This window comes from Papaver somniferum, chromosome 10, assembly GCF_003573695.1.
Source record: "Papaver somniferum cultivar HN1 chromosome 10, ASM357369v1, whole genome shotgun sequence".
NCBI lineage: Eukaryota > Viridiplantae > Streptophyta > Magnoliopsida > Ranunculales > Papaveraceae > Papaver > Papaver somniferum.
Genome location: NC_039367.1, coordinates 39704767 through 39729015, shown reverse-complemented (window position 1 = coordinate 39729015; position 24249 = coordinate 39704767). Strand labels below are relative to the sequence as shown.

Here is a 24249-nt window from a genome sequence, read left to right as displayed (position 1 = left end):
CTTCATTGATTTGATTGATGTTGAGAAGAATTACTCCCTCTCAGTTTCCCAATTTGCAACTCCTTATTCACTAAACCTGACAATTGATTTCTTGTTTTAATGATGTTGATGTGTTTAGTAGCTTTCTGTTTTATCTTTGGAACTTCAACATGAACAACTTCTTTTTCTACTGATGGAACAATGTGAATCACTTCATTTATTGAAGGTGCCCCTGAAGCTGACTTAAGTGTTTGTTCCACATTTAATACTGGGAAATCAACATGTGAATTGAAAATATCTTCAGTCATATCTTGCAATAACTGAAATTTACCTGAATTTATTGTAGATGTACTTGTAGATGCTTCATTTGATGAAACAGGAGGTATTATTGCATCAACTTCCTCATCACTATCTAATAAGTGTTCATTTATTTGTTCCATCACACTAAACTTTGAAGGAGTACTGAAACAAATATCAAAACCAGATTTAAATGGAGTTTGCTTTTTCTTTGATTCAACCTTCTTCCGAATCTGCTTGGATTTCTTTGGTTCAATAACTTCTACAAATTGCATCTATTCCTTTCTCCTATTTCTACATTCTGCAACATAATGACCTATTGTTTGGCAATGGTTACAAAATTTAGGTAAATTAGGAATTTGGATTGCTTGATAAAACCCACCATATTTAGATTCAAACCAAATTTTACTTGGAATCGCCTTAGTTAGATCAATCTCAACAAAAACACTTGCATAGAAACCCGCTTCCTTCTTCAGTGTTGTTTCATCAACCTTAATTGGTTTACCCATAGCCTTACCCATTTGCATAATTATCTTCTCCTTCCAGTACTCAATACTAAGACCAGGAAAATTTACCCAAACATATGCTGAAGTAGATTTCTGTGCTGCAGGATTAAAATTTGGCTCCCAATTCTTAAAAGAGAGATTTTGTTCTTCTACAATCCAATTTCCAGCCAGAATATACATTTTATCCTCTTCAATATCTAATTTGATGATGAAATATCCTTTACCCAGAGGAATAAGCTGGACATAACCCTTTAATTTCCACTGCCTTTTAAGAGTTGATTCTGCAATCTTAAATTTTAATGTTACAAGATCCAATCTACCAATTAAACTAAATTTCCATTCATCAATCGAATCATCCATTATATCATCAGGAATAAAAAGCGAAGGAGAAGTTCCATGTGTACCACACTCAGGAAGATCATAAAAAATCTTTGGAGATTCACTAAAATTATTTGCAGAAATATTTTCTTTCGAACCAGAACAAGATTTAGATTCCATCATCTTATTCAATTAAAGACTACTAATCATAATTTTCATTATCACCAATCATTGAAAACACCTGAAAATTCATCTGAAAACACCAGAATTTATTAAACTCTTACCAGAACCGATGAAGATTGAGAAATTAATGAACGAGTTGAAAGCCGATTTGAAACCGAGTTGATCGCCTTTAAACAGATTCACAGACTCTCTCTCTCTCATAGCACTTTGTACTACTTTGTTCGTAAATGGCAAGAATTTTTTTAATGTTGTTCTCTCGGGAATGACATCAAATGGTGGAGAGTTCAATTTAAACTTGTGTGTAATTGTTATATCTTTGTGGGGAGTGCGGCTGTGAAATTTTAGGAGATGCTTATACTTATATATCTCCTTGACGAAGACGCTAATTTTACTTGGTGAAATCATCTTAATAAAATCTGATATGTGTTCTATAGTCTTGATAACTCTTTTGCTTAATTCATTATGATCCATGTTTTTCGCTACAACATATGGCTTTTCGGAGCATTATGTAAGAGGGGGTGGATTATGAACTACAGGTTGTACCTATTATGCAAAAGAAGTAAGTATTGACGAAAGGGGAGAACATATCACCGTAGTGTTGCTTCAAAGTTGTAGCGCAATTTATCTTTGAGGAAGGTAACAATACTATGTAGAGTGATTTTTCATTCTAATAAAGCTCTAATTGAGTATTCTCATAATTTGTTATTGCTACGTGATAGGATTTAGGAAAACCTTATATATATAAACCGCAATAGCACAGTGTCTAACTAGTAGACAAATGCAAGTACAGGTCGTTCCCACGAGGAGCGGTGGAAAATACGTAACCAATATCTCTAACCGACTAACCAACAATGATGTTTTTGGGATTTTTATAATTGATAATGAAATAATAAAATAAACTAAACTAAAATGGAAATTATAAGAGAGAGTGTCAGTAACCAGGGTCAATGGATTCCACTACTATTTCTATTTGAGTACCGCAAAGAATTCGAATTCCAAATATGTGTCTATATGTTTGTTCAATTTCAACACCTATTATTAGCATAACTTTCGATAATAAACCCGCATCTCCTAAGTATAACCCATCAAAATCACCCAAGCATGGCCTATCAAATTATAATGGCAAGCAAGTTATCGAGATTATGTATTTATATATTTGCGATTATTATTTGCATCGTCTAAGTATAACCCATCAAATGATTTAACCTAAGCATGGATTATCAAATACTATTACAAATAAGATTACAAAACCCGTTAAATTCAAAATGGATTTCGAAATTCAATCCACATAGCCTAATACCAAAATATCGATTTAAATGGTCTTAATGCTAGAAGTAGTTTTCTCCATAAAACCCGAGTTACAAAAGGATTAGAACATAGCGACGGGTTTCTTAAAACCCATAAAAAAAATTACAAGAAAATTAGAGGAAAGAGTAAACCTTTGTCACCGAATCGTCTCCTTTCCCTTCAATCTCTTGTTCTTCCGTTCTCGCTTCACGACTGCTCCTTTTCTGTTCCCAGTAGCCGCCTCCAAATCTCCAACCGAACCCCCAAAACCGGCCTCCCTTTACTTTCTCTTCGTTTCTCTTCATCAGGTGTTGCTTTCAGTCTAACATAGAATGATTTTTTGGGCACTACTCCATTTTGGAGGGGGACTACTATTTATTTTTTGGGTGGATATTTGGAAGTAAAGTGAAACACCCCTTATACATATATTTATTTTAGTTCCAAAATTGCCCTTTTTAATTAATTTAGTGTGAACTCTCAGACCGGTCCATAATAGTCCAAGCTCATTCCTTAGTAGACAGGCGATTAGTTAACATAAGTCAAGGGAAGTCAACTCAGATCTCCGCTCACCATTAATGAATCTCTGAATCATGCAATAAGTTTTTCTGTTTATTCAATATTTTCTCTGTCACCCAGCATTTAATTTTCACCTTTTTCTTCTGTTTATTGTCTGATCTCGGGTTTAGTTTCTTAAATGTATTAAAGGTTCTTCAGTTTTCAAGATTGCATGTCATTTTCTTAACCTACTTTTGATCTTGCTGTTTCATTTTTACCCTCCTGGTTTTGGTTGAATGGCTTGCAGGTGTTAAGGTTATACCTGGTCTTTGTTGCCTTGTATTGGTACAAAGTTGTCATTGCAAAGGTTGTCCCCCCAAAGGTTGTCTTCTTCAAAGTTCTTGGGCTGTTTTTAAAGTAAATGGCGGAGAATACTAAATCTGAAGCTATTCCTCAATTCAATGGTGAACCTCAGTCCCCTGCATTTTTTTCTTGTTGGAGGACTAGTGTCAAAAAAGCTATGACAAATCGAACACGTCTCAGTTCCAAACCATGCAAACCCCCTTTAAATTGGAAATTCTCAAAGTTGAATTTACTCATCCTAATCATCATTCTCCCAAATCTCCTAAATCCAAAATCAAAACTTCCTTCAAATTTCATTACCATGGACCTAAACTTGGGAGATATGAATTACTTAGAAGAGCAACTCATGTCAACAAACCTCAACAGTTCTGAGTCTGATGAGATTAGACAAACTTTTGTCTATTCTAGTGTTAATCTTGACAGAGGAATTTTGACGTGGGCCACTAGTGTGGTTGGGAAACTTCTTGCTGCTGATCCTATGAAGCCATAAACACTGGAATTTCATCTCAAAAATATTTGGCTGAAAAAAATAAAGAAAATTCAAATTAGAAACCCATCCCCAAACCATTTTATTGTTAGATTCATAAACTGGGATCAAGTCAATTGGGTCCTTGAGAATGCTCCTTGGTCTGTAAGTGGAAACCTCTTTATGGTCAAACCCTACAATTCATTTGTGCAGATTCAAAAAATGGATTTCAGCACTCAAGAATTCTGGGTTGATTTCAAGGATTTACCCCCAGAACTGTTTGATGAGGAAACAATGAAGAAGTTTGCAAAAATAATGGGAGAAATCATAGCTTTGGATCCGGAAGATGGTAACCCTATAGACTCAAATGCTGCCAGTGCTAACATCAAAATCAATGTGAAGACCCCTCTAATTAGAGGCCTTTTAACTGAAAATGGAGTTGGGTACACTCAATGGATCCCTTTCTACTATCAAAAACAACTAGGAAATCTTTGTCCAGCTTGTTTTGTCTTAGATCATAATGAAGATGAGTGTGAAAGGAAGGCTAACTTTGTTAGAGCCCTGGCTAACAAAGCTCTCTTCAAATTTGGACAAACCAACTTATCACTCCAAGATGTTATGACAATGAAACCAAAATATGGAGATGGTTCTCCAATAACCATCAACAGAAAAGTGTCCAAGAAGAAAGCTGCAGCTGCAAACAAAGTGGTTTTTCAAAATCCATCTGATGGGTATCATGTTACTGCTGTCTTCTCTGAAGAAATTGGAAGTCACCATGTAACAGGGGAATGCTCTAGTCAGAGGAAAGGAAAGAGAGTCAGAGAAAATGTTGCAAGGAACCTGAATTTTGACAACCCCATTTTCATGGATGCTGACAGTCAAGCTGAAAACAATGTGTACCAGTATGGACCTGAAATTCAAGATTTGGACCAAGGACAAGGGGGGATTGGGACCAGCATTGCAATGCTATGACACAGTACCACCAAAAAGCAGGGCAAGAAGACCAAGTATTTAATATTGTTAACACTATCCCCCTCTTTTTGCAAGTTCATTTATTTTACAAGTTTTCTGGTTTTTATCAATATAGCATTTACTTTCATATTTACAAGCATATCATTCACTTTCATAGTTTTAGTCTTTTTAAGAGTTCAACTGAAAATCCTAGAAAAATGAAAATTTTGGCTTGGAATTGCCAGGGCATTAGTCAGAAAGATTCTACGGATCATTTGAAACATTGCATTCATAGTAATGACCCTGACATAGTATTCATTTCAGAAACCAAAACCAACCATAAAAAAACCAACTCATTTATTAGACATTTTGGTTTTCCCAATTATTGGTCTCAATCTTCTTTTGGCCTCTCTGGAGGAATTGCTCTTCTTTGGAAGGATGGTATGAGCATACAAATAACAAACGAACAAAGAAACCTAATAGAAGTCATGGTCATGGCTGGTCCTAGAAATTTACAATGGCTTCTAACCTGTCTTTATGGAAGTACAAAGTACAAAGAAAAGAAGGAACACTGGGAAGATATCACCACTAGAAGTCAGAACATACAAATTTCATGGATGATAATTGAAGACCTAAACATCACCATCAGCAGTCAAGAGAAGATCTCCAAGGCAGAAAAATCACAATCCAGCATCAACAAATGCATAAAGGAATGGCTTCTTCAAATTGACCTAGTGGAAGTCAAATTCTCAGGCTACCCCTACACATGGAGCAATCACAAAAAAATGACCAACTAGTGGAGTTAAAAATAGACAGGGCCATAGCAAACACACAATGGCATGACAACTTTAAAGCAACAACAACATACAGCCTCACAGCTTTTGGTTCAGAACACTCACCAATATTACTACATACAAATCCAGCTGAGAAAGATAACAAGAAGCCATTCAGACTTTATGAGAACTGGATACAGCAAGACTCTTGCAAAGAAGTAATTGTCAAAGCTTGGAAATAACACCAACAAAAATCTGCATCTTTTCAAACTGTATCAAGACTAAAACAAACAAAAAATAAATTCAGAAATGGAACTATGAAGTCTTTGGTAATGTGAATCAACACATCAAGGAAGTGGAGAAAAAGATACAAGATGCTCAAGCAAATCAGAGACACAACAATGGAAATGAATTAAGTAATCTTCATCAAGAACTGAGATTCTGGTACAAAATGGACTCTGGTATGAAATATCAAAACTCTAGAGAGAACATTTTGAAGAAGGAGAGCATAAATACCAAATTTTTCCATTCAAAAGCCAACTTCAGAAGAAGAAGAAATCACATTGATTCTCTCAAGGATGATCTAGGAATATGACACTCAGAAAGAAAGGATATTGAACTACTTCTCAACAAGCACTTCAGTTCCATCACCACTACTTCAAATCCACAGAAAAATGAGGAAATCTTAAGTCTGATCAGTCCTTGCATAACAGCAGAAGACAATGCTAGTTTAACAAGAGTACCTGACTCAGAAGAAATCAAAGACACAGTTTTTCAAATAAAACCTTGGGCAGCACTAGGACCAGATGGTTTTAAAGCAGGCTTCTACCAACAATGCTGGGGAATTGTCAGTGAAGACATCACTCAAATGGTTCAACAATTCTTCAGAAATGGATTCCTTCTAAAGGAGCTTAACTACACTTTTCAAACCCCGATCCCAAAAATTGAGTGTCCTCAAAACCCATCAGATTACAGACCTATAAGCCTGTGAAACATAAACTACAAAATCATCTCCAAGATCCTTGCCAACAGATTAAAACCAATATTACAAAAAATAGTGTCACCCTTTCAAGCAGATTATGTCCCAAACAGAATATCTCAGATAATACTATAATAGCTCATGAAATTGTTGATCACATGAAAAGAAGTATAAGTAAATTTGGTGAGGTGGGTATCAAGCTAGACATGTCAAAAGATTTTGACATGATTGAGTGGAAGTTCTTAGTGGATATTATGAAACATCTTGGCTTCTGCAACAAATGGTGCCAAATGATCAGTTAATGCATTGGAACTACCTCAACTTTTGTTCTTCTTAATGGTTCTTCTTGTCAACCTTTCAATCCCACAAGAGGCTTAAGGCAAGGTGATCCAATATCACCATACTTATTCATTCTTTGCATGGAAGGATTCTCAAGAATGATGTGCAGGGCTGAGAGTTTAAGGAAATACAAGGAATAAAACCAAGTCAACATAGTCCCAGCATCAATCACTTGATGTTTGCTGATGACTGTCTCCTTTTAAGGAAAAGAGCAAGACATTAAGAATCTCCTAGACATCATCATTAAATTCAGTAATGCTTCTGGACAAGTAGTGAACTTCAACAAATCCAGTGTGTTCTTCAACAAGCATATGCAACCACATAGATGCAATCACATCACTAGTATTCTTCAAATGAAGACTATGGGTTTAATGAAAAGTACCTTGGTCTACCCCTGTTCTTAGGCAAGAATAAGAGATAAAGCTTTAAACCAATAGAAGAAAAGGTTCAAAACAGGCTAAGCACTTGGCAAGGAAAAATAGTTGATCAGGCTGGCAGATCTACTCAAGTTCAATCAGTTCTAAGTACAATGGAAAATTATCAAATGGGATGCTTCAAAATGCCAAAGTATGTCACTGATCCAATTGATAGAGTCCAAAGAAGATACTGGTGGAGGAAAGAAAATAAAGAAGGAATGAACCAAATTTCTTGGGGTGCAGTTTGTGAACCCAAAAGAATGGGTGGAATGGGATTCAAAAACACCAAAAAATTCAATGATGCTCTGCTAGCAAAATTGGCCTGGAAAATGATTACAGACCAGAACTCTCTTTGTGCAAGAATTTTGAGAGCCAAGTACTTCTACAACAAAGATCCTTTAAGTGATAATATTACTTCTAATGGCTCCTGGATATGGAAAAACATATATAGAGGATTACAGATTGTAAAGAAGTATTACATTTGGAATATGGGGGATGGTTCTAGAGTCAAAATATGGAGACACAATTGGATTGTAGATGTTCATCACTCTCAGCTCTCAAATGCAACACAATTCTCTGACAGTAATGATACAGTTCAGAGCCTTATCCAGCAAGAGACTCTACAATGGAATCGGCAAAAACTGGATCAAGTTTTCAGCAACACAGAGAAGAAGAAAATTGAAGAAATCAGAATCTCAGGAAATGCCAGAGATACTATCAACTGGAGTCTTACAAGAAATGGAACTTTCACAGTTCAGTCCACCTACAAAGCACTAATTCAAGAAGCAAATGGAGACTGCATCAACAAAGAAGAACAAAAATTTTGGCTGAAAATCTGGCACTTAAAGCTTCCTTACAAGCTTAAATTATTCCTCTGGAGATGTTTAAAAGACATTCTGCAAACAAGAACCAAATTGGGAAGATACATTCAAGTGGAGGACTATAGCTGCCCTTTCTGCAAACAACACCTAGAGACTGACATGCACATTCTTATGCAGTGTGATCTGGCAAAAGCCATTTGGTTTACGCTACTACCAGAATCAATGCACTCCCAGCAACACTTCAACTCTTTGCAAGACTGGATAAAATCCTGGAACCAAGCTCAGAGCATCATCTCATTCAAAAATGAGAAAAGTATCCTTTTAGCCACAGTCATAATGTGGCAAATTTGGAAATCCAGATGCATAACAGTATTTGAAGAAAAAGTCTCACATCCTAATAGCATCATTATAAGCATTAAGCAATTCTGCATGAAATATAACATATTAGGTAGTGAGACTAACTCTATAAGCATAAATAATAGAAGCAGGTCTAAGGAAAAATGGAAGAAACCACCTGAAAATTGGTGGAAATTAAATTTTGATGCTGCTTTTGATAAGGATACAAATACTTGTGGTATTGGACTAATTTTAAGAGACTGTGCAGGGAGATTCGTGGAGGCTATGGTGAAAGCTACAAAAACTAGAGATGCAGAGCAGGGAGAAGGCTTAGCTCTGCTAGAAGCTGTAGAATGGGTCAAAAGCAGAAATTGGAGGAATATTATCATTGAAGGAGATTGTAAGACTGTTATTGAAGCTGTGACTTCAAATTTTGGCAATTCCTCTTGGCAGGATCATAATCTTCTTTCGGATATTAGTAGGTTGATAGAATCTAGTAGCAATATTAGTTGTACTTTCTTTCCTAGAACTGGTAATGAAGCGGCAGATGGATTAGCCAAATATGCCAAAAGATATGAATGTAACCAAGTGTGGTCTGAAAACCCCCCAAGATGTATCCACTCAATTCTTGAGTTGGACAACTCTATGTAACTGTTTCCTTTAAGTAATGAATTTGCTTTTAAGATTAAAAGAAAATTAAGTTAGTGTAATGATTAATGAGTTAATTAATGATTAGTGAGATTAAATTAGTAAGTTGATTTTTTTCAAAAGAAGAATTATTGAGAGGGAGAAGAAGAAGATGAAGATGAGGGTTTTGGAAGAAAAAGTTAGATCTTTTTCTTTGAGCCACAACAAGAGTATGATGTTTTGGGTACTCACGGATACTTCAAATTTAGTTACTGGTGCTTGAATTGGCCAAAACATTCCTAAAAATGAACAATTTACAAATTGATTTCGGTTTGGTTAAAAAAGTTCGGCTATGGCATCTGAAGAACAGGTAGCCGAACTCATCTGCAAGTGTAGTTCGGCTAATGTTTCTGAAAACACAAGTAGTTGAACTCAGATTTAATGGAGTTTTTTCTTTCAGAGAAAAAGTTCGGTTAGGAGAAAAAAATTGCGACGTAACCGAACTCAATATATAGGTTTTTCAGAGAAAAGTTCGGTTAGGAGAAAAAAATTGCAACGTAACCGAACTTTTTGTGACGTAACCGAATTTTTTACGACGTAACCGAACCTTTTGTGACGTAACCGAAGTTGTTGTGACGGAACCGAATTTTTTACGACGTATCCGAACTTTTTGTGACGTAACCGAACTAAAAGTTCGGCTGAGACATTTTTTTTACGACGTAAACGAACTTTTCTCTGAAAAATAAAAAAACCTCCATTAAAGTTGAGTTCGGCTAGTTCGACAAAAATTTTCACATAATTCCTAGTCGAACTTCTCTCTGCAACTTCCATTTTCAGCTCATTTTGATGATTACTTCTCATTTTTTCAACCAAAAACGAATGACAAGTAATGGATTTGTGAGAATATTTTTGTTAATGATTTAAAGTAAGCTATATATAGAGGTGGTGGTGGTGGTGGTGGTGGTTGGTGGTGGTGGTTGGCGGAGGTGGTAGGTGATGGTCGATGGTGGTGGGTGGCGGTGGTCGGAGGAGGTGGTGGTGGTTATATATATATATATATATGTATATAGGTGGTTATTAGGTTGGTTTTAAATTAAATTAGGTTCAGAGTAGGTTAATCATTTCCACACTTTAGGACACCCCTTATAATTATAGGGTAAATATTCTTATCACATAATAGCCCCCACCAAAATGGAGTAGTGCCCAAAAAATCGTTCCTAACATGGCTAGTAACATTTGCCAAGGCCCAGTCCAGCAGCAGTTCTAACCTCGAGATTCAAACCCAAGTCAGCCAACGTACTTCTATGTTCTGTCCAGCCGGCTATAGTCAGGCAGCAACGTCTCAGCTAACACAGAACCAACTCCCCGGGGGCTAACTTCTAAATCCAACTTCTTTATGTTGCTGTGCCAATCTCCGTCACCAACAAACCTAATTTCCATCCACAGCACCTTCCTCCATTCCCTGAACTTCTTACTCGAGTCTCCTTGTCTAACTCAAACTCACACTCCATGTACTAGGTGCTGCGCCCATGCATTGCACGGGCTCAAATTTATTGTCTCAGATGGCATGAGAATTGCAATCATAACCAAAATCCAACTTGCCAAATGAAAGTAGTATGATTTTAAAAAATGTAAGTCAGAAGTTACCATTCATAACAAATCTGAAGTCTAACACTAAAATAAGGGAGAAGCAGATAGTGTCATTATCACTTTCAAAAGGGCCAATTGAGATGCAACACTATATGAGAAGAATAACATAATACAAAAGCTATAATAAACCGGAAAGAAAGAACCACAATATTGTCCAAATCAGTAAGGTTCTCGGGCTATATTTTTTCAATTTCTTCTACACTGGTATTCCAAATTTGCTCTTGATTGCAGCTGAGGACATCATAAGGGAACTTTTCATTTGCATAACTTGTCGGGATTCTCATTGGTGTCATCATTCAAGATTTCTACAGTATAAGCCACATTTATTGGAACGTTCATTTGTCTTCTTTGATCCAGGCAGTGAGTTAAAATCTATGGGAGTCCATGTGCCAAGAGAGAATTTGACATCAAATCAACAATTAACATGAATAAAAAAAAATTATTATCCTATATGCCAGGATATAGATTAAAAAGTAATTATTGAGCTGTTTTTTGTTTTGGAACTCACAATTTCTATTGGAGTTGTGTGTCTCTTGGGACAAAGATCCGTATAAATGTTTGAAAATATTTATTCCGTTGCTGCCCTTATCTCCATAGTCAAATAGCTCTTATCCAACCCCACACGTGTGGTCAGTGACAAACTTTTCTCTCCTACTTTTTAATGTTTACTTGTTTGTTATATAGACGCGTGGGGAGTGGGAGCAGATGAATCCCATTAGAACTCATGAAACTGATTACAGTTTTAATCCCACCACTAATCCCACAAAAAAACTTAAAGAAATTCAATCCATGCCTAATTACTTTTTCAATCTCACCATTAGAACTATCATCTCTCAACCTGATGTTTGCATAAAAAAAATCTCTCTACTTGATCACAACCGATCAAAGAAAACAAAAATCTAATCTTCATGATTTTCTTTCGGCATAAGAATGTAATATTTCCATGATAAATTGATTAAATCGTAGAAGTCTATTGACAGCACCCAGATTCGAATTTCTAACATTTGATTTATAAAAAAGTTTGCAGAACTTTTTTTTTTTTTTTTTTTTAATTTTAAGCCTTCCTTGATAAAAAAATTTACATCCGCCAAATTATAAACCAGCAAAAACTCGAAAACTGATTACCCATGTTTGGGTTCATATGAACTTTTGCATCAGAAAAATAGAGATTGTGGTAATGAATTTCTATTGAACGAACTAAGAAAATAATTTTAATTTTAATAAGATAAGATAAGATGAAGAAGAAATTGCATTAAGATTTGCAGAGAGAAAGTAACATTTACACATATAGTCGAATACTTAATTTAAGGTTTTACAGTAGAATGAATTTGGAGAAGAAGAAATAAAAAGGAAAGAGGAAGATGAAAAGGGAAAGAAGAATCTCAAGAAGGAGAGTTTCGTGGTTGTGGGCAAGGTTCGAAAAACGGGTCACGGCCCAGGTCACAGGTACTAGGCGTGACCGTTATAACGTGTTTTGACGGGTGTGAGCACGTTTTGGGTCAAAAACGCGTTATATAGGAATAAAACGCGTTTTTTGACGTTTTTTTGAAATAACGGGTGTGATAACGGTTAAATAAGAAAAATAAATAATTTGTGATCTGAATTTCCTATGTAACGGTAATTACAGCTGTGAAAACGGTTACAACGGGTCTAAATAACGTTGTTACTACGTTTTTTCATTTTTTTTGGTTTAATTTATTTATTTGATTTTTTATTTATTTGTTTATGGGTTTTTAACATACAAATTTATGGATATCTAGTAAAATTCACAACCCTAAGTCTATGACTTATAACAATGCATTGTAGTTATCGTCTACCGACAATATTTATACACGCATACTATCACTATCCACTTGATATGTTCAAGTTGTCACTCGAATAGTTCAATGCATTCCCCAATATTTCAATAATGCATATTCAGATTCAAAAGCAGTCAAAACTTTGTTGTCAAATAATACTTCTAGGCTCTTAGCTACTTGCTACAAGACTAACCAACAAGGAATGCAACAGGAAGAGAGTCAGAGACTAGCTAGAGAAAAAAAGAGTGAGAGAGGGAAGTCAGGGAGTCGATTTATCTTTTTCTTTTGCATTTGGAGGTGTGTACAGTATATGCTACATGTGGTCTGTACTTTAGAGTTCAGACTCAAAAGTTAAAGAAATAAAACAAAAAAAAAAAAGTAAAAAGAGTAGTTGGTTTCATGATCAAAGACATAGCTAGCCTGTGCTTATATATCATGCAACGAGATTCCAAATGTTTCAAGAATATTTTGATTTGCTAGCTATTATGTCTTCTTGCCCAAAGGAATGCTTTAAAAGGACAAGAAGAGAATTGAAATGAAATCAATACCTCTGGTTCTCTGGTTCTCTGCTTCTTGTTCAAAGGAATGCTTTACATTTTGAATTTCTCAAATACAAGTTTAAGAGGTAATATTAATTATTTTTTGTAGATTTTTCATTCAATTAGAGATATAATTTATTAATACGTTACTAATTTATTTATTATCGTTTTTTTTTCATGATGTTAGAGTAGTGAATATAGATGTTTGAGAAATATCGATGTTTTTTTCTTTCATGATGTTTGAGAAATATTTAAGAAATGTTAAGTGAAGAAATGTTTCATTCTATTAACGTATATTTACTTAATAAATGTTTCATTTTTATCTAAGAAATGTTTTAAGAAATATAGATTTTTTGTTCATTTTATTATCATTTATTTAAGAAATGTTTTAATAAATGTTAATATTCATAATTAAATAGTCCATCAACTTGAATCAGTTGGCACGTAAAAAATCATTGTTTCTTTATAAAAATCAGTTGGCAAGTAAATAGTCCATCAACTTGAGAGGCTACACGATCCTTAATTTCAACTTTTAATATTCAAGTTGAGTAAATGACTAATGCAACTTGTGATTTCTAATTATAATGCTACTCTAACCATTTTTATATTGATGGAATATGTCCACTTAACTTGTATTTATATATGTCACTTATTGCTATGTGAAATTTCCTACTTACAGAATATAATGGAAGGATCAACATCTGCAAAACGAGATGTTTTTCATGCATATTGTACTGTAATGAGTGATGGTAAAAAGTTGAAGTGTAATTTTTGTGAAAAAGAAGTGTCTGCGGGAATTTCGCGTTTCAAAATGCATTTGGCACAACAAAGAGGTACAATTACTCCCTGCATGCATGTGCCACCTGAGATTAAAAATTTAGCAAAAGTATGGGTGCAAGACAGAAACAAAGCAAAACGGCAACGAGTACCAGAAACTGAATATGAAGATACAGAAATTCAAGATATGTATGAAAATGAACCGTGGAACCCTGTGCATGATATAGATGAAGAAGAACAAGCGCCGGTAACACAAAAGAAAATGGGCGGGTTATCGAAGTTGAAGAACCTTTTTGGACGAAAAAGTAAGAATACTAATGCCGGAGAAGGTACATCACAGCGTCCACAGGCCTCTATGGACATACCTAGTTCTTCAATGCGTACACCACACCAAGCACCTAGGATGTCTGTAGATATGGGAGGACAATATAATACTAATAGGGATTCTCAACCTAGCATGGCGAATTTTGGGAGAAGTAAAACATGCCGGGAAAAAGTTGATTCTTCTGTTGGACGTTTTTTCTATGCTAATGATATTCCCTTCAATGTGGCCAACTCAACTCAGTACCACGAGGCATTCAATGCAGTTGCAAATTTCGGAAAATCATACAGAGCTCCGTCTTCCTATAAGTTGTCGAACCCATTATTAAGGCAGGAAAAACAAAGGATTCAGAAGGATGTGGTGTCGGTCCAACGAAATTATTGGAGAGAGTATGGGTGTACACTCATGTCAGATGGTTGGAAAAACAAAAATAACCATACGATTGTAAACTTCTTAGTTTACAGTGGCCATGGGACAACATTTTTGAAAAGCGTTGACATCGAGCATAATCGGTTGACAAGAGTATTTGATGAGTTTGTTCAGACCGGTTATAGAAGATATTGGTCCGACAAATATTGTTCAAATAGTAACTGATCAAGGATCCCAATTCAAAGCCGCAGGTAACTATTACAACTTAATTTAATTACAGTTGTTTATTTTTATATTATTAATTCATTTCTCATTTTGTTTTAATAGGTATGAGATTGGCCATAGAGTATGGTACATTTTTTTGGGTACCTTGTGCAGCTCATGTGTTGGATTTAATGTTGGAAGATACTGAAAAGTTCCCCTTTGTTAAAGGTGTGATTTCAGAAGCTAGAAAAATCAGTAAATTTATTTATAATCATGGTTGGGTTCTTGCTAGATTCAGACAACATTCTGGGGGACGCAATCTATTGCGCCCTGGCTTAACAAGGTTTGCGACAAATTTTATCGCAATCAAAAGTATCATTGATCAACGTAATGCAATCGAGAGTCTTTTTGTAGACCAAGAATTTGTGAACTCGCCAGAAGGAAAAACTCGTACGGCTAAAGATGTGAAAAACATTATTTTGAATGAGATGTTTTGGCACACATGCCAAAATGCATGCATGATGGTTGGTCCTTTATTGAAAATGATCCGTTTCTTGGATTCAGATAAACCTACCATGGGTTATTTGTTTCATGCACTTGCTACATGTGTGGAAACTATAAAAAGGGGTTTGGGTAAAACTCGAAATAATTCTATTGTAGGTGTGATTAACCGACGATGGAAAGATCAGTTGAGTTCTCCTATTCATGCTGCAGCGCATTTTCTGAATCCATATTATATCTACAACCCAGCAGCCAATCTCATCAACAATGAAATTTCTCATCCCCAAATTTGTCTCAGTGAAGTTATATCAAAAATGATTAGTAGCCCTCAAGAACAAGCGACATGCATGCTAGAGGTGTGAATTTTTATTAACAATTAATTTCGTAATTATATGAATTTCTATTCACAGTTTTTGATATTTTTAGGCGGGAAGAATGCAAATGATGCAAGGCCAATTTGCATCACCATCAGCAAGATTGGCTGCTCTGCAAGGTGATCCTGTAAGCTGGTGGTTGTCATACGGTGCTCAGTTTCCATCACTCCATAGGATCGCGATAAAGATACTAAGCCAGACAAACACATCGTCTGGATCCGAGAGGAATTGGAGTGTGTTTGAAAGAATTCACACCAAACTACGCAACCGTTTAGTTTCGTCAAGAATAAACGATTTGGTATATGTTCAGTACAATTTAAGATTGGAGCAGCAAAGAGTTCAAGGTAAATCAAAGCGACATAACATTGATGTCCACGATGTTCATAGCCTGCTGACAGATGAAAATATGCTTGATTGGATAGCAGGGGATGATGAAACACCAGTTTTACCTCAGGAAGAACATTGGTTAAATGAATTGGAAGAGGAAGCAACTAATAATCCAGAGCCTCTCCCTCCACCATACGAATGGCATGATCCAGAAGTTGAAATCTCATATCAAAGGTTGCCAGTGAGTAACTTTGTTTATGACTTTGGTAACCTAACATTTGGAGACAATACACAAGGTCATGAAAATGAAAATCCCATATACAATTCTCATTACACTGAAGATCGTCCAGAAGAAGATACCCGAGGAATTAATGAAGAGTATAATTCCAATATTAATATCAATAATGAAGTAGATAATCGTAATGACAATGAGGAAGAAGACTATGGTTATGAAGATGACGATACTGTTAACTATGACAGCCAAATGCATTACGCGAACCAATATGAGGCGGAGGAAGAGGAGGAGGAATCAACTGAGAATCGTCGAGAAAACAGAAAATACTTGAATAAGTCGAAAAAAATGACGGTACAAGTTGGTTTGTCTAAGTTTAAAATTTCAAGCACTACTGTCACTAGGTTACTTATTGTAAATTTATAAAATTTGAAGTGTTTAATGATTATTTATGAAATTTTAGTTGTAAGTTTGAAATTAAAAATTGTATAAGAATTTCTCCAACTCAAATTTTTTTCCCTTAAAAACGGGTTTAACCGGTATGAAAACGGAAAATACGGTGTAAAAAACGTGTGTTAAAATGTTATTTAGAAGAAAAAAAATGAAATATTAATTTTAGAAAAACGGTAATCACAGGTGTGAAAACGGTTATAACGGGTCTAAATAACGCCATTTTTTCCTATTTATCGGTGTTATTTAGGTAAGCGTGTTGGTGAGCCTCACGGGCACAATATATGGGCGTGAGCGTTATAACGGACGTTTTTTCGGAAAAAACGGCCGTTTTTCAAACCTTGGTTATGGGTGCTTGATTACCTTTAGTGTCGTGCGCACGACAGCGCGGGGACGATTTATAAGCTAGCATGTAGACAGTCGTTGGATGTGAAATGGACGTACATAATATCACTATTTTAATATACTTTAATAAATTACAGCTGGTGCCAGCTGTTAAAGATTGAAAAATTTCTAAAAGGTCCTCCGGCTTAAACGATATCAGGTAAACCCTTCTTCTACACGAGTTTTCATAAGCAGCTGCAACTGCAACCCGCTACATTAATTGGTTAACCGAAGCACTGCAATTTATCACATTTGGAGGAGAACCCATCTCACATATTTTCTTAAAAATCCGGAAACCTGTACCTGTTAATCCTTCTTGCAAGGTAAATCTACCAATACATGTAATACAATCCAATACAAACCCCTTCTCCATCATCCCAATTTACCAATCTGATAAAAATTTGCGATCATATATCTTAACACTTTTTGGGCATTATATATGGAATTACCAGATTGGATAGATGAAGCAGCAGTAGTGATATAAAAATGCATAAAGTGGCAGTACTAAAGAATTCTAATTTGCCCGGTATAGGAAAAGTATTGGATTGTGTAAAAGAAAAGTATCATTTTGAGTTTGAGTTTAAATTACAGATCCTCCATATTCATCTTTACCTCCACTTACAACACCATCACCATCGCCACCTGCATTACCCCTTTTCCGACAGCACCACCATCACAAAACCCAATTCTTTTTTGAAAAACAAGATTCGGCTACGATCAATTAAAATTTATTCATCTACCATCAACATCAATATTAATTTTAATCAAATCTATCAAGTGTCAACACTATTGGAATTATTGAATAGGGTTTGAAGTGTTCATATATAAATACCATCAACTTAATCGTTTGCAGTTAACATGCGCGAGTTTAAATTTCCGATTTTCACATACACCGTGTCTCCATTAATTTGGTTTTGAGTTTAGCCTCACGCAACTTTATTCAGTTAAAAGGGGAGGAAGAGGTCTTTACAAACGAAGTATAAAAAACTTTAAGGTTGTTTTAGTATTATCAAGTTAAAACAAGGGGCTTTTTTGCAATTATTTCTACTGACAGGCATACACTCATCATCAATGGCTAGAATTTTATACACTTTATCATCTAACGGTTTTTAAGCCGCTAGCTTATAACTATTCCATGCACTGTCGTGCGGGACAACATCACTCTTACCTTTATTATTATTAATTAACGAAATTTGAAGGGTATCAAAGGAAAATAATGGCAATTGTAGATAACTATAAATCTCTTTTCCCTACTTAGCCCGATTTATATTTCCCATGTAATTTAAAAGTCCAAAATACCCCTGTTAACTTGTATACAGGTATATAAGTTAACAGGACCCTTAATTTAATTTACATTTTTCAGCTGAACGGGCCTCTAGCTCAGCTGGTCATTTCCGTTTTCTAAAGTTTAATGCAATATTGGAGGAATTAACATGGAATGTAGTGTTAGTTTGCCCCCTTGTGACACAATCTCAACCCCTCCTCCCGCCGTTTCGGCTCCATTAGCTGGGTTATTCATGAGGCTCGCTGGTAGGTTAACACAACAACCTGTTCAATTAATATAATAGTATATCGTTGGAGCCTAGCTTGTTAGGCTTCAAATTAGTTTCATGTAATAATATCTATCTAATAATATAATAAAAATTGTAGAAAAAAAAAAAAAAAACAATTTCAACCTTTAAGTTGGGTCCCTGTGAAGAATAAGAACACGCTCTTCGCGATTGCGTGGGTCCCACTCCCACTTGTTGCCTTCCTTTTTTTTTACTTCCCGGGGAAATAGTGAAGGAAAAATAGTATCATTAATTTTCGCCGACACTTATTATTAGAGTTTGTTAATGAAACATGAACCGTTAGATATAAAAAACCCATTTAACAGAATCTCACATTACTCGTCTTCTTCATCGTAATAATCATCATAACAGAAAATTGTTTGCAAACTTCTTAGATCTGCATTCACACACACACTCTCTCTCTCTCTCCATGACTTAATCACTCTCGCCATATGGTCCTGGCATTCTTTTCAACAGGATATACTTCTTTAGTTAAAAATCTATTGATAAGAATTGCGTTGCACTGAATATCTGTGATTGAAGAGTGAATCAAGTTGAGATCTGAATTCCAATATCTCTTTCTACCAGTAAGTTTAGTTAAGTTCTATTCTGTTTTTCTGGATGCGCGGTAGAATGAATAATTGCTTATTTATATTAGTGTACGAGTAATTTTGTTATGGATCTGAAGTTTGCTGAATTTTGTGTACGTAGATCTGATTGTTTCTACAATATGAGAGAGCTATTATTATTATCATTCGGATCCAATATTTGATGTGATTTCACTGCCGACATACATTCCTTAACATTTGGTTTTGTGTCTCGTTAATTATGTATTGAACTTTTTTTTGTATTTCTGACAAAATGTACATGATCCAGGACAATGCTAACTTTCTGGTCTTTATATTTTTTAGAGTACTGAGCTAATCTGCATATCTGGTAGTTTTTCCACCTTATATTTTTATTTGTGGTTTGTGGTGTTGATTTCACTTATTTTGCATCTTTCTTTATTTCTTGAATTGGGTAGAATTTGTCTCCTTGTTGTGTCTAATTGTTGGCTGTTCTTGGTGTCTCTGCGCTTTTAGACTTTTACTGGGAATTTTTTGGATTTTTAGTTCAATTAAACAGTTATTTTTCTCATGCTTAGTAAACAGTAACTAGTAGGTAAGGGTAAGCGGTGAAGGCCGAGGTTAAGCTACTCATTCACACTTGCATTTTGGACCTGGCTGTTCTTATTATGTCCACAATATACTAGCGCAGCCCTTTGATTAGTGATGAGAATATTGTATACACACTAATTCCTTGGAACCACTGATGCTATGCTATCTTCTTGTGAATGTTGCTTCTAACTTTTGCTTGTTTCTTAGATTGTTGGGTTTGACTGATATTTGTTGTGTTTTTACAGATTGCGACTGTAACGTGTTATGAGGAAAGGGCATATGTGTTAGACGAACCTTGCTTGCCTATGCAAATCTGACAATAGGAGTGCTCTCCATTCCTGATGCTTATTTGAAGCAATTCTTTTAAGTAGTTTGTGATTCGTTTTACATAAACCGGGAGAAGTACATGGTATTCACTTTGTGATATTCTTATTTCTATAGAAAGTAGAAAAATAAATAAAAAGAGCTTGGCACTGGAAAGATGAGAGGAAGAACAGATGAAGTTCAAAAGAGGAGGTTGATCACATCCTTGTGCCTTGTGGGAATTGTGGTCTGTTTTGTATTTGTATACTATGGATCCTTTTTTGGTTCTCGAGTTCAACGTGGCACGTCAACTTTAAGACGTCTTGGATCACCCTACTTGGGTGGCAATGAAGATGCCGACAGTAAGCAAAATGAATCTTCCACTGCATTGGTCCAAGAAGATGGAGATATTGATATCGCACTGAAGAGCTTTCCTGTTAGTTATTCTTAAACAAGCTTGATTTTTTTTTTCTTCATGGCATATGTTAATTGTAAATTTCATGTACTTGCATTAGATTTATCTTTATCTGATTTGTATTAGTAATAATGTTATGTGCCTTTACATCCTCCTTCAAAGGTATGCGATGACCGACATTCGGAGTTGATTCCGTGCTTAGACAGGCATCTTATATACCAGTTGAGGTTAAAGTTGGATTTGTCTTTGATGGAACATTATGAGAGACATTGTCCCCCGGCAGAGAGGCGCTACAACTGCTTGATTCCTCCACCACCTGGCTACAAGGTTCATACTTCTCTGATTAATATTGTATCATGCTTACTTTATATGCTGGCAAAGTGAGAATTCAGTTCAGGATTCTCAGTGTTTCTGTCTAGTCACTTCAGTTTAGGTTAGCTTAACTGTTTGGTTGTGTTATGTCACAGGTCCCAATAAAGTGGCCAAGAAGCAGAGATGAGGTATGGAAAGCAAATATACCACATACTCACCTTGCCTCGGAGAAATCTGACCAGAACTGGATGGTTGTCAGAGGTGAAAAAATTGTATTTCCTGGAGGAGGCACTCATTTCCATTATGGAGCAGATAAATATATTGCCTCATTAGCGAACGTAAGAGTTTTTCCCTTTTAACAATATGCTAAGCTGAACTACATAAAGTTCTTTTTATGGTACAAACTGTCGCCATTTCATGAGTTACTTCACAGATTCTGATTGTATTAGGGACTAAAAATATTGTCATGCACTTTTTTTCTCTATAGCTATCGGATATCTCCCATTTTATGTTAAGATTCTTTTTTAGGAGACCTTCCTTGAACTACTCGAGTAACACAGTATTTTCTTCTTCGCTTGGCTGTACAGATGCTCAACTTTTCAAACAATAATATAAACAATGAGGGAAGGATTCGAACAGTCCTTGATGTGGGCTGTGGAGTTGCAAGTTTTGGAGCATATCTTCTTTCATCTGACGTCATAGCAATGTCTTTGGCGCCCAATGACGTACACCAAAACCAAATTCAATTTGCCCTTGAGAGAGGGATCCCAGCATATCTTGGTGTTTTGGGAACAAAGAGGCTCCCGTACCCAAGCAGGTCGTTTGAACTAGCCCACTGTTCACGTTGTAGAATTGATTGGCTTCAAAGAGATGGACTACTTCTTCTTGAGTTGGATAGGCTTCTTAGACCAGGAGGTTATTTTGCCTATTCATCTCCCGAAGCATATGCACAGGATGAAGAAGATCTAAGAATTTGGAAAGAAATGAGTGCCCTTGTAGAACGTATGTGTTGGAAAATTGCTGCCAAACAAAATCAAACTGTTATTTGGGTCAAACCTTTAACAAATGACTGTTACATGGAAAGAGAGCCTGGCACTCAACCTCCTCTCTGCAGATCTGATGATGATCCAGATGCAGTTTGGGGTGTTCCGATGGAAGCTTGCATCACACCTTATTCTGAACGTGAGTAACCTAATTTGGTGCATCCTAGCGCACTCTCCCTTTTAAATTTTTGATATTTATGTTACTATCTATTTTTTGGGATTATGCCATAGGATTAAAGATTTTAAGTCTAACCGTTAGTTTATAGAAATATACAGCCAGAAATACAATCAGGTATAATAGTACTCAAATTCTGTGTCTTTTTTAGGATAGGAATATGAACCTTTTCCTTTGCACCCAAAAGACTCTTCTTGGTGATATATTTCCAAGTTCCAACTACCTAGCAAATTAACGCCTGAAGATTGGTGGGTGGTAGAGAAATAAATAAACTGCATACATGTAACTAGCCTCCACCATTTGTTTTGACTTCCAGCTGAATTATTGTGCAAAATCATGATAACTTGTGGGACTATGTTAAAACTGAAGTTTTGTTTCATTTTACCAGAGAGCCACATATCCAGAGGGAGCGGGTTAGCTCCTTGGCCAGCTAGATTAACAGCTCCTCCTCCACGTCTTGCTGACTTTGGTTATTCTAGTGAGGCTTTTGAAAAAGACACGGTAAGATAAAGCAACTATTCTTCTATATATGTATATACGATTCAATCATGTGTGCATGCTAAAACACGAGTGAATGATATCAATTATGTGCTGCAGGACGTTTGGAGCCGAAGGGTAGAGACTTATTGGAATCTCTTGAGTCAAAAAATGAAGCCAGATTCTTTGAGAAACTTGATGGATATGAAAACAAACATGGGTTCATTTGCAGCTGCTCTGAAGGAGAAGGATGTCTGGGTTATGAATGTTGTGCCAGAGGATGGTGCAAACACACTAAAATTAATATATGACAGAGGCCTGATTGGAACTGTGCATAGCTGGTATGTAAACAAATTAAAGAATTTGACGTTGGAGTAGTAGAGATGTAACTGAAAAGCTTACCATGTTGCTGAATTTTTATGTGTTGCTTAACAGGTGTGAAGCCTTCTCAACCTACCCTAGAACCTATGATCTCCTTCATGCTTGGACTGTACTATCTGACATTGATACGAAGGGATGCAGTGTCGAAGATCTACTGCTGGAGATGGATAGACTGCTCAGGCCCACTGGTTTCATTATAATCAGGGACAAGCGACCACTGGTGGAGTCAATTAAGAAGTATTTACCGGCATTGCGTTGGGAAGCTGTTGCAACAGCTGATGGTGAGTCAGATTCAGACCAAGATGAAGATGAGGTCGTGTTTGTGATTCAAAAGACATTGTGGTTAACAAACGATAACCCCAGGGATTCAGAATAGGAGGACATTGTTTCCACAATTTTCAGTAGTCTCTATATGTATTCCTCCTATTATTTTATAATAACCTTCCCTATGCAGGCCTCCTATGGCCGAGTAGTTATAGGTTATTATCAATTCTTTTGCGCTTTTATGGTCCTGTTGTAATCTCTAATTTTTGCATAATCCCAATATATCAGTTAGAAGTAGTGTCAATTGATGCTTGTGTTCCTCTTACATTTATTTTACTAGATCGGAGGATGGGAAAGTCACTTCGGCAGGACGAGGAGTGCCTGAAAAGGATATCTTACAATATTTAGATATGATGTTGCATAACGAAGGCGAGATTGAAGAGGATGTTAGCTATAGGATTCAACTGGGATGGGTAAAATGGCGACAGGCATCTGGCATCCTATGTGATAAAAAAAGTTATGCAAAAACAAAAAATAAAGTTTATAGGACCGCGACCAGGCCCGCTATGCTGTATGGTGCGGAATGTTTGGCTACCAAAAGGCAACACGTTTAAAAGATAAGTGCAACAGAAATGCATATCCTGCGGTGAAGTTGTGGCAACACGATACATGACCGAATTAGGAACGATGATATACATGACCGAATTAGGAAGATCAGTGCAACAGAAATGCATATCCTGCCGTGAAGTTGTGGCAACACGATACATGACCGAATTAGGAACGATGATATACATGACCGAATTAGGAACGATGATATACGTATTAGACTTGGAGTAGTCCCCATCAAGAAAAAGCTTGTTCAGTGTCGCTTGAGAGGGTTTGGACATCTCCAACAGTGGCACCAGTGCGATTGGAGTTACAACTCTGCGTCGTAGACACAAAGAAAGGTAGAGGTCAGCCAAGACTGACATGGGAGGAGGCAACAAAAAGAGACTTGGAAGAGTGGAGGATATCGAAAGAGACGGTCTTAGACAAGAGTGCATGGAAATATGCGATCCACATACCAGAACCATAGATGGTTTGTGATTTGGGTTTCATTTCTAGCCTA

General features: G+C 36.1%; 2 protein-coding genes across 3 annotated transcripts; one reads left to right on the top strand and one right to left on the bottom strand.

Annotated features, from left to right (window-relative positions):
- Nucleotides 1-551: 551 nt before the first annotated feature.
- Nucleotides 552-1280, bottom strand: LOC113315553. The gene has a single exon (XM_026563818.1). It carries the CDS (start codon nucleotides 1278-1280, stop codon nucleotides 552-554), a length of 729 nt encoding a protein of 242 aa, XP_026419603.1.
- Nucleotides 1281-18891: 17611 nt separating this feature from the next.
- Nucleotides 18892-23445, top strand: LOC113318046 (probable methyltransferase PMT3). Of its 2 annotated transcripts, none has more exons than XM_026566168.1 (8): nucleotides 18892-19201; nucleotides 20017-20510; nucleotides 20652-20816; nucleotides 20957-21139; nucleotides 21389-21983; nucleotides 22408-22520; nucleotides 22617-22837; nucleotides 22932-23445. In XM_026566168.1, the coding sequence occupies exons 2-8, from the start codon at nucleotides 20253-20255 to the stop codon at nucleotides 23251-23253; spliced, it is 1857 nt and encodes a 618-aa protein (XP_026421953.1). In that variant the 5' UTR covers nucleotides 18892-19201; nucleotides 20017-20252; the 3' UTR covers nucleotides 23254-23445. The 2 variants fall into 2 exon arrangements, with proteins under 2 accessions (XP_026421953.1, XP_026421954.1); XM_026566169.1 differs by having other exon boundaries at nucleotides 18892-19211.
- The last annotated feature ends 804 nt before the right edge of the window (nucleotides 23446-24249 follow it).